The 12,327-nt window shown below is 23.2% G+C and overlaps 1 protein-coding gene across 2 annotated transcripts in view; it reads left to right on the top strand.

Annotated features, from left to right (window-relative positions):
* The window catches only part of LOC122504567, a 92,564-nt gene that overhangs the window by 6,172 nt on the left and 74,065 nt on the right, over positions 1-12,327 (top strand). Inside the window, exon 2 of one of the 2 annotated variants that reach the window (XM_043615729.1) lies at positions 1,012-1,077. In XM_043615729.1, coding sequence (XP_043471664.1) covers positions 1,057-1,077 — 21 coding nt within the window. In that variant the 5' untranslated portion in view covers positions 1,012-1,056. Of the gene's footprint in view, positions 1-1,011; positions 1,078-10,324; positions 11,377-12,327 lie in introns of those variants that run through there. The other variant, XR_006301846.1, reaches the window with a different exon arrangement.

Below are 12,327 nucleotides of genomic sequence, written 5' to 3'. Positions count from 1 at the left end.
ATTTCAAAAGTGTTAATAAAGTATTTGGAGATTTTATAATTTATTCTTCGATGCTACTAAAAATTAGAAAAAGAAATAACAGAGAATGAAATTTATTTATTTCTTCTTAAAATTAAATTTTTATCACAATAATTTTGCGTCACTATATAAAAAATTAATTAAAATGCTTCTAAATGTTCAATTTAGGTTTTTAATTTTTATTACAATCAGTAATTTTTGAAAATATTTGTAATAAAAAATGTTTCGTTCATCTGAACGTTTAAAACTTGCGTGGATCGAATGTACAGAACTTTAGGAATATTTTTATTATGTTTAGTTTCAAATAAGAATTAAATTATTATCTTTATCATAATTAGTAGTAATATAGTAAATAAATAATAATAAGAGTTAAATTAAATTAATAGGTATCTAATAAAAATAATAATTATTAGTTAATGTTACGTATTTTTTGAGCGGCCTCTCAATAAATATAGTGAAAATTTTCAAAAAAAAATTTCTGTCGATTTTGATTTTACTATGAATTTTGTAAAAGTTAATTCATTTGTTAAATTAAAAAAATTAATTAATTAATTAATTAGTAATTTACAAATTAAATAAATAAATTTTACCTGACTTTTGATACGTGTCTTTAATTAGTAGAACTACTTTTATGAAATAATATTTTATTACTTTATCCAGAATTGTTGTCTATATATGAAGTGAGACCCATGACAATTGTGTAAATTTCTTCTATTGACATGAATAGTTTTTTTTTGTTCATTCTATTGATACAATTTGTTTCATTGCAATAGTTACGAAATTTGTGTTCTTTATTATTGAGTAATTTATAAAAAAGAAAAAAATGATGAATATATTAAGAAATTTTGTCAAGGTCTTTACAATTATATAGTGCCTGGAATTTTTTTAATAATAATAATAATTTAATATCATTTTTATTTAATTGATATAATAAATATTTAGTTACTCTGAGATCTGCACATTTTGTAATAAGAAAATTTTTTTATTTTTCAGGACCTCGTTCAGGACTTCAATATTCAGAAACAGCAGCATTTCAAAATGGTGCAGCGATTTAAAAGAGTGAGTAACAAATATATTTTATTCTAGTATAAAAATTATAAAGAGTGAAAATTAAATTTTAAATTCTGGAAAAAAGGAATTATAAATATAATATTCTATTTATATGGAATGTACGATTTGCTCGTTTAGTGCGTGTTCATGAAGATCGTCATGCTTTTCATACATATATTTTCCCTTTAAGGGATATTAATAACTTTTTACTTTTAAAATAAATTAGTCGCGCACATACCAAATTTCGTTGCGTTGCATTCCCTTCGATGATAGGTTACCTTAACCGAAGAAGGTAATTGGTCCTGTTGGGAGATACGTCACTTGCCGATTTGCAATATCACGCGCGGCCCACAGTAACGTTCTCGGCTAAAGTTAACCTTTGATCCCTTTGCATCATGAATACCACTGACTATATGAATCGAGGATGTCATCCTGCGTTACTCTCAGCGTTTTAGTTAAATATATATATATAATATACAGCACACCTTAAATTAAGGTTTCAAATTTTCATTTAATCACACGTTATACAAGATTTTCTAATTTCGAGTTCATTATTTCGTATTTTTTATTTTTATCAAAAAATTACATAATATCAATATAAAATTATAAATGTTTAATTTAAAGAATTTTTTCTCTTCTTCATGAGAGGTTGCTGTCCCTTTTTTATTTTTGCATCTTTTTTTCGATTTTTTCACCCATTTTGTTAATTTTTACCTATTTTTTATTTATTGTAAATATTTTAAAATATTTTTTAATTTCTAAAATTAAAAATATGTCTGAAAATAGTGTCGAAAACTACTATTTATTGAGGTTTTCAGAGATGAAAATGACACTAATTTCACCTCTTTTATTTCCCTTGGGAGATAAAACGTTTTCCAAAGTAAATTTTTAACTTAAAAACTCCCAAAAAAGGGCGTTTTATTTATTTTTTTTTTGGTTTCGTAAAAAAAACATTTGACGACACTTAGCTTAATAATTTACTTCAATAAAAATCAAAAATCTAAATTAAATATTTTCAAATTTTGTAAATTGTTTATTTTTAAAAAATTGACGCAATGTTATTATTGGTATAATAAAATTTTGAATTTGAAAAAGAAATAGTAAATGCATTGGGATAACATATCGGATTCATAGATTATATGGATATTAGTTACAAATTTTAATTTCCAATTGAGCATTCATAGTTGTAGTTTTATTAGTGTAGTCATTTGAAAATCGAATAATATGCATTTGCTTAATATTCATCAGGAAATATCGATTAAATCCTCATTAAACTTCTAATGAAGTAATGAATCTGCATAATTATGAAAATCTATGCCTATAACAATAATTAATTACTAATATTATATATATTTATTCGCAATTAATTACACTATATGTCCAACGGTGATTTTCTCTCTCTGGGTTAATTAAGATCACTTTCGAATATCATTGTGAAACAAGTAATTAACAATGACAGCTGTCATCAGATTTAAAAACATTTTGGGTTATTTTCAAATTAGGTTATGAATATTTAACTTTTTTGTTATATTCAATCTCGATATATGAAGAAATGTTATTTTGAGATAATTTCAAGTTGACGCTTATATAATGCGGTAAAAAATATTTTTTAGGATTTTTGGTGACAAAAGTCTGAATTAGTTAATAATTTAACTAATATTGTCACTAAAATCTTGGCAATATTATTGCAATAAAATTTTAATTTGAAGAAGAAACAAATAAATTTCGTTCATTTGATGGTTCATAACTTTAGGTACAAAAGGAATGAAAATTCTAGGAGTGAAAATTTTGAAAATATTTTTGTCATTGTTGTTTGCAATAAATGACTATAGTGTTTTTTTCTGTTTCTGTGCAAAGTAGCCAGTCATTGCTTATAAGATAACATATATAGTAGTAAGAAGAATATTTTAAGAGTTAAAGAACTTCCATCTGATTTGTGTAATTTATTGTTCCTCTCATTCAATTGGCATGCTGCTTGATGTCCACTAATGACTTCGTGACTCTTCAAGTTCCTCATTGAAGAGATTTCCTCTCCAACTTTGATTCCTCGTAAATTCTATTAAAGGAACATGAAATCGTCCTTCTTGTACATTGAATTAGAAGTGTCTTGATTCATTATGCATGATTTAAATTTCCGTAAAAGGAAATATAATTAATGATGTACGTGTATTTTTGGAATCACAATCAGAGATTACGAAAATAATTATATATGTCGAAGTTTCAATTCGGTGTATGTACTTTTTTTTGGGTATATTCTGCGAATACACACGATTTCTGATAAAATGGTATGTAATTGCAAATTTATAAGTTTAATTTCAATAAGAGAATTTTTTTTACTTTCTAAATTAGGTCCCTGCAATTTAGCGTCGACGTTAAGGGTCAACAAATATTTTCTTTAGGCATAATTAACAAAATTAAACAATTTTCGAAACAAAAAAATTAAACAGCACTTTTAGTATTAAGTAATGATATTTAAATTTTGAAGAAATTCAATTATTTTCAAAAGTAATAAAATTCTTCGCAAAAATTCAATTATGTTCAAAAATTTTTAAAAATTATCGTCAAAATTTCAATTTTCTTTATTAATAATAAAATTCTTCCCTGAAATTCAATTATTTTCAAAAATTTTAATACAATTCTTGGGATAATTCAATTATTTTCAAACATTTTCCCCAATTCAATGATTTTCAATTTCTACTATTTTAATAAAATTTTTCAAAAGAATTCAATTATTTAAAAAAAATTCTAATAAAATTCTACACAAACATTTAATTATTTTCGTAAAATAATAAAAATTTCATAGGAATTCAATTATTTGTCAATTTTTTATAAATTTCTTTGCAATTATTCAATTATTTTCATAAATAATAAAATTCATCGCAGGATTTCAATTATTTTTAATATCATTTTACAGGAATTGCTCAAAAAATGTAATTATTCTTAAAAATTGAATTTCAATTCTTCGAAAGAACCAATTATTGAAAAAAATGTTTCTTCAAAATTCTTTGGAGGAATTCAATTATTTTCAAATATCTTAATAACATTGTTCGAAAGAAATCAATTATTTTAAATAAAATTATAATTAAATTTTTTTGAAATAATTCAATTATTCTTTTAGATTTTAATAAAATTCTTTCCAAGAATTCAATTATTTACATAAATAATTCTTCGAAAGAATTCAATTATGTCGATAAATAACAAAATTATTCTCGAAAATTCAATTATTTTGAGGCATTTTAATAACATTCTTTGCAAAATTGAATTATTTTTATAAATAACAATATTCATCACAAGAATTCAATTATTTTAAAAAATTGTAATTAAATCGTTCGCAAGAATTCAATTATTTTCATAACTAATAAAATGCTTTTTAGGAATTCAAATATTTAAAAAAAGAATTAATAGAATTCCACACAGACATTCAATTATTGTCAAAAATTTTAATAGAATTCCTTGCAAAATGTAATTATTCTTAAAAAATTTTATTAAAATTTGTCAAAAGAATTGAATTGTTTAAAAAGTTTTTGATAAAATTCTTTATGAGAATTAAATTTTAAGAAATATTCAATTATTCAATAAATTATTTATTTTTGTAATCAAGTAATTGAATTCTAGTAGAATTTTTGAATAAAAATTTATTTAAAAATGCAATTAAGTTAAAAACACTAAAAAAATTGAATTTTGAAAAAAAGTTACAAATGGTTGCAAAAATTAAATTTTTGGAAGAATAATAAAATTCTTCTGAAAAATCCAATTATGTACGAAATTCTCTAAAAAATTTCACTTATTTTCAAACGTAATAAAATTTTTCTTCAAAATTCAATTATTTAAAAAAAATTTTAATAAATTTCCTTTCAGAAATTCAATTATTTACAAATTTTATCGCCATAATTCAATTATTTTCATGAATTCTTTTTAGAACATTTTTTGGAAATGCAATTATTATCATAAATAATAAAACACATCGCAGAATTTCAATAATTTTTAATACAATTTAATAATTCAATTATTTGCAAAAATTCAATTATTTTCATAAATAGTAAAATTCTTTTTATAAATTCAATTATTTTCATAAATAATAAAACTCATCGTAGAATTTCAATTATTTTTAATCCTTGAAAATTTGAATCTTTTAAATTTTTAGCTAAAAATTCTGTGGAATTAATTTTTTTTTAAATAAAGTTAAAATGCGTAATTTTTCAAAATTATTTGAAGTTTTTATTTTCCAATATAATTATATTTAATTGAAGAATTTCCGAATAATTGAAATTTCGTAAAATTGAATTATAAAGTATGTAATGAATTTGAAAATTGCCAAAGAACTTTTTCGAAAATTATTAAAAAATAATCGATTTAAAGAAGCATTTTAATTAAAAATTCTTGAAAATAATAATTGAATTAAAATGATGGAAATAATTTTGAAGAAGTACAATATTTTTATAATATAAAATAATAATGATTTAATCACTGGGCCATCTTTAATTATTATAAAACATGAAGCAATCGATCACTCCGAGTCGAAGACTCGGAGTTATCAATATGTTCATGTTTTATAGTTATGAAACATTTTAATTTGAAGTTTTAAGAAAAATATTTTCTTATTTGACTCGGAGTGATTATATTTTTTGTCAGTAATTGGTCCTTAATTTTTCATTTTTGGTCCGTATTTTTAAATACTTTCACTGGTTCGAGCCCTGTCCTTATTACATTCAAAATATTAAAAAAAAATTTTTTTTATTTAATAAAATTGAAAAAATCTCCACTAATAAAAGTAAAACGATCATTAAACATAATCTAGAAGTTTTTTAGGAGATAAATTCCATTTGCCCACCACAGAGCGTCACACATATATATATATACAATGAGTTGCGGTTTTGGTTGAAATAAATGTTTCATGAACGTGTTTCCTATTCACAAACATGCGTATAAAGTTCATTTTGCGTACGGAAAGTGTTGTATTTTAAAAGGGAGAATAAAGACGGAAGTGATTTGTAATAATTATTTTTTTGTGAACGTTAATTGATGCTCTTCGCGGCGCTTCGAGTAAATTGCTTTGCCAGTGTTAAATGAACCGAGTCACGCCAAAACAAACGTTTGTGTTTCGATTGAACGAACGCGTTTCGTTTGAACGAAATCCCGAGTGTGTTCCTTCGTAATTGAGAGCTCGCCAAGCTTTTTACACCCACACCCCCCATATACCTTCTGTACTCGGAATCTCGCATTATATATGTTGTATGGAAATTCGTTATTTAATTACACTGCGCGAAGTTTCATATATGATGCGGTATATAAAGTTAACAACAATTAAATTCTTTTTTTTTAAATATTTTTTTTGCAGTATATTTATCAATGAAAAAGATTCAAAATTTAAAAATATTACTTTTAATTATATAAAGAATTTTTTATTTTTTGTTTGACAATTTTATTTTTTTTAAATTGTTGTTTATTATTTGTATGACAATGAATGTATGGGTTGATGAAGTTATCATAAAGTTTATAATCAAATGGTTGGAAAAAAAAATTTATATTTTTCGCATGAATAAAAATGAAATTCTTTGTTTATTATAAAAATTTTTTGACTTTCAAAATCAAAGTCAAAGTTAAAGTTAAAAAATTAAAAGTAAAAATGAAAATCTATTAAAGTAAAAGTGAAAAAAAATAAAAAATAAAAATATAAAATTTAGAGTGAGAGTGGAAATAAAAATTCGGCAAAATAAAAGTGAAAATAAAAGCTATCAAAGTGTCAATCAGTTAAATTTTTTTTCGGAAAAAAAAAGAAAAGTAGAAGCTAATTTTCAATCGATGGATTAGTGTATAGAATAAAATGGGACTTGCTTTTGATATTATCTATAAAAGAACTGGACAAAGAAGAATAATAAAAAGAAGACGATGTCGTCGAAGAAATAGTGGTGTCGTAGAAGAAACATAAGAAAAAAAGATATAGGGGAACATTCCTGACTGACTGTCTCGTTTACCATAATACAAGGCCTCTCAGACAGAATGAAAGTTGTTGCAGCGACTGAAACAGAAGCGATGGATCAGGACCGCGAAAATAGATTAAGAGAACCTTTAGCGAGACAAGTGAATCGAAATCGGGCTTTAGAATGCAAAGTACATCGTAATCGCTATGTATATATATATATATTTCTTCTTTTTACACATTTCTTCACATATTTCTTCTTTTCAATATTTTATATTTCTTCTTTTCGCTATTCAGGGCTCGAACTGAGTCCGTACATTCCGTAAAGGTCCGTAAACTTGCTTGAAGTCCGTAAAAATCAGTTTTTTTTGAAAAAAGGTCCGTAAAGTCCGTAATTTTATTGAAAAAGGACGAAAAGTTCATAAATTGTACGATATAATTTGGAGAATTTTGGAGAAGTTACAAATGATTGCAGAAATTCAATTTTGCAAAATTTTTTTTAAATTTTCGTCAAAATTTCAATTATCTTTATTAATAAAAAAATTCTTCTCCAAAATTCAATTATTTTCAAAAATTTAATACAATTCTTCGGAAAATACAATTATTATCCAAATTTTTCCAAAAGAATTGAATTATTTAAAAAAAAAAATGTTGATAAAATTCTGCACAAACTCATTGCAAAATTTCAATTATTTTTAATACAATTTTAATCAAATTCCTCGAAAAATGTACTTTTCCTTAAAATTTTTTTTTAAAATTCGTCGAAACAATTCAAATATTTAAAAATTTCTTGATAAAATTCTTAATGAGAATTCAATTTTGAGAAACATTCAATTCTTGAATAAAGTATTTATTTTTTTTATTTAAATAATTGAATCCTAGCAGAATTTTTAAATAAAAATTTAAAAATTGATTTAAAAATGCATTTTAGTTAAAAACACTAAAAAAAAAATTGAATTTTGAAAAAAAGTTACAAATGGTTGTAAAAATTAAATTTTTTGCAAGAATAATAAAAGTCTTTCCAAAAATTTAATTATGTACAAAATTTTAAAAAATTCTCTGAAAAATTTCAATTGTTTTCAAACGTAATAAAATTTTTCTTCAAAATTCAATTATTTTCAAAAATTTTAATAAATTTCCGGGCAGAAATTCTAATAATTTTCAAAAGTAATAAAATTCTCAAGCAAAAATTCAATTAAGTTTAAAAATTTTTAAAAATTCTCGTCAAAATTTCAATTATCTTTATTAATAATAAAATTCTTTCCCGAAATTCAATTATTTTCAAAAATTTTAATACAATTCTTAAGAAAATCCAATTATTTTCAAAAATTTTTCTCAATTCAATGTTTTTCAATATCTATTTTAATAAAATTTTTTAAAAGAATTCAATTATTTAACTAAAATTATAAACATTTAATTATTTCCATAAAATAATAAAAATTTTACAGGAATTCAATTATTTGCAAATTCTTTATAAATTCCTTCGCAATTATTCAATTATTTTCATAAATAATAAAACTCATCGTGGAATTTCATTTTTTTTTAATACATTTTTTTTGTATTTAAATACATAATTGAATTCTAGTAGAATTTTCTAATAAGAATTAATTTAAAAATGAATTTTAGTTAAAATGTTAAATTATAATTGAATATTTAAAGCATTATTTAAGAAATATACGGGACAAATATCTTTATAAATAAAAAAAAATTCTTCTCCAAAATTCAATTATTTTCAAAAATTTAAATTAAATTCTTGGCAAAATTTCAATTATTTTCAAAATTTTCCAAAAGAATTCAATTGATTAATAGAAATTTTGATAAAATTCTACGCAAGCATTTAATCATTTTCATAAAAATTTCACAGAAATTCAATTATTTACAATTTTTTTTAGAAATTTCTTCGCAATAATTCAATTATTTTCATAAATAATAACATTCTTTTTAGGAATTCAATTATTATCATAAATAATAAAACTCATCGCAGAATTTCAATTATTTTTAATACAATTTAATAGTTCAATTATTCGCAAAAAATTCAATTATTCTCGTAAATAGTAAAATTCGTTTTAGAAATTCAATTATTTTTCTAAAAAATAAAACTCATCGCAGAATTTCAATTATTTTTTATACAATTTTAATTGAATTCCACTAAAAATGTAATTATTCTTGAAAAATGTTATTAAAATTCGTCAAAAGAATTGAATTATTTAAAAATTTGTTGATAAAAAAAATAGACTTCTAGTAGAATTTTCTAATTAAAATTAATTTAAAAATGATTTTCAGTTAAAATATTAGATTATAATTGAATATTAAAAGCATTATAGCATGATTGTTTTTACTTTTTTAGAAATAGTTGAATTTTGAAAATGTTTCAAATTAAAATCCTTGAAAATTTGAATCTTTCAAATTTTTAACTAACAATTCTGTGGAATTAATTTTTTTGCATAAGTTCAATTGCGAATTTTTTAAAAATTATTTGAAGTTTTTATTTTCTAATATAATTATATTTAATTGAAGAATTTCCGAATAATAGAAATTTTGTAAAATTGAAATATAAAGAAATGAATTTGAAAATTCTCAATAAGAACTTTTTCAAAAATTATTGAAAATAATGGATTTGAAAATTGTCGCAGAACTTTTTCGAAAATTATTAAAAATAATCGATTTAAAGATGCATCTTAATTAAAAATTCTTGAAAATAATAATTGAATTGAAATGATGGAAATAATTTTAAAGAAGTACAATATTTTTATAATATAAAATAATAATGATTTTATCACTGGGCCATCTTTAATTATTATAAAACATGAAGAAACCGATGACTCCGAGTCGAAGACTCGGAGTTATCGATATGTTCATGTTTTATAGTTATGAAAAATTTTAATTTGTAGTTTTAAGTAAAATGTTTTCTTATTTGACTCGGATTGATTATATTTTTGTCAGTACGGTCCGTAAATTGTCCGTAATTTTTCGTTTTTGGTCCGTAAAGTCCATATTTATAAATACGTTCACTGGTTCGAGCCCTGGCTATTTTATATTTCTTCTTTTTGATATTTCACATTTCTTCTTTTCGATATTTCATATTTTCTTTTCTCAATGTTTCATATTTCTCTCTCTCTCTCTCTCTCTCTCTCTCTTTTTTTTTTATTTGACAAAACGAAGTTATATTTTCATATTTCTTTAGTCTTGTTAAAGAATTTTTTATTGTCCAACTTTGGAGTTTCATAATGAGCTTCATTACTTTTGTAAAATCAAGCTCTTAATCTCGAACCCAGATGGCGATCTACTAAGGTTACAAAGAATTTGTCAGTGTTACTTTTTTTGTGTGCGGTCACTGTCTTCCGGCTTCTTTCTCATTGCAAGCTCTCTTCTCTCCATATCTCTTCATCTCATCTCGTCGTTTTTTTTTCTCTTTCTCTCTTTCTCTTTCGTTCCTCCTACTCCTGCTTGCCTCCTACTCGACCTTCCTTTGGGCCTCTTGCCCCTGATCACTTCAAGTCTTCCTCTGACTGCGTTTTAACCTGGTCGGACAATCCACGCTCCACTTCTTCGGCAGTCTCCCAGATACCTTTTGTTGAATTAGATCATTGGTACCCTTCGACCTTAATTCCTCTCTTTTCTTATCAATCGCCTATTCCTTAGTGCTGATATTCCCTTTTATTTTTATTTTTCTCCTTTTCGTCGTTTTTCCTTTTTTTCTATTTTCTCATTCTCTTCCTACCCCCACCTTCGGAATCCTCGTGGTCCTTTCGCCAAGTTCCGCCGGAAGGAACTCTCGGAAGTACAACTTCAAGTTTTTCTCTCTCAATATTTTTTCACCTTTGGACAATTTTTGTTTATTCTCACCCCTTGAGAAAATTTAATTGTTTTCCTCTTTTCGGAAAAAATTTTTGAAATAAATTTTCAAAATTCAAGTGTTTCAAGACGGCAGTGCTTTTATTAATAGAAAGTGAGTTTTTTTTTTTAGAATAAAAAAGTGGTTTTTTGATGAGATTAAATTGAGTGGGGGAGGAGGAGGGGGATAATATTTGACTAGGATTTTGTTTTCCTTGGGAATTGTGATATGAAAGTGAGCATTTATTTCTCAAGGTGTCAACAACTGTGTGCAATTGTGTGTCGAATTCACTGACATTGTCGTCGATAGTGTAAGAGTGGAAAATTGAATTTAGTTGAGCGCCTTGGCACGTGCTTCTGACAGTAAAACGTCTACGGGATAGAGTACTATACGCAAGAGAAGGGAATATTTCATGAATGGAGAAATTTTTTTTCAACCCATAGTGCTTGTCGAATATTGAGAGGGAGCTTGTTAAAAAATGATGGTGAATTATTGCGCAATTGTGCCTTGTGTTTCGTGTGGAATTTATCGCTGAAGGATTTTCAAATTTTTGGTAATATTCTTCTTTCTGGAAATTTCATTAATTTTTTTTTTTTGTAAGTGAATCTTTAGTATTTTTTTTTTAAATTTACATCTTTAATATATGAAGTTCCACTCTTATGAATAAGATTAAATTTTTCTTTTGGTAAATTTAAATTAAAAAAAAAATTTTTAATCTAAATTTAAATTTTTTAATTTAAAAAATTTGGACTTGGAACGTTTAAATAGACGAATTTTTTGTTGACAAAAATATTTTTAAAAATTATGGGTTGTATATTACATAATCAAAAACGTGAATTGAACATTTTTGAACTTTTCAAATTTATATTTTACAAAAACTTTAAATATTCAAAATAAAAGAATATTGTTTCTTTTATTAAAATATTTTTAAAAATTTGCGATATTGAATTGAAAAGGAACGTTAATTCGTAATTTAATTCTTTCCGAATTAATTTTTTTTAATATGCAAAATAATATTTTTTTAACAAAATACAAATGAAAAAAAAATATTTTCATTTATTTGAATGTTCAAAACTTAAGCGACAGAAATTATTAATTTATAAAACTTATTAATATTAAAGAGTTTTCTATTATTTATTATAGTAATTATAAATAAAACTTATAAACTATAAAAAAAATCGTCAATAAATTATTAATTTTGGAAAATTCAAATTTAAAATTAATAAAATATAAATAAAATTAACTTGAAGCAATATTAATGTAATAAGATTAAAAACTTTAAGATGAAGTATGTAAATTTCGTTTTTTTAACGTTCAGAACTTTAGGCTAATCGAAATGGATTTTTTTATTGACAAAAAATGAATTCAATTGAAAATACAAATTTTTATTAAATTCATATTTAAATTTAATAAAATTAAAATTGAAGATGAAATTTTTTAGTTACAAATAAATTAATTTTTTATAAATTTAAACTGTTTTTCAACATGGGATCTCTGAAATTTA

Source organism: Leptopilina heterotoma, unplaced genomic scaffold (assembly GCF_015476425.1).
Source record: "Leptopilina heterotoma isolate Lh14 unplaced genomic scaffold, ASM1547642v1 Lhet_111, whole genome shotgun sequence".
NCBI lineage: Eukaryota > Metazoa > Arthropoda > Insecta > Hymenoptera > Figitidae > Leptopilina > Leptopilina heterotoma.
The sequence above is the reverse complement of the archived record's forward strand: the minus strand, read 5'-3'. Positions and strand labels throughout refer to the sequence as shown.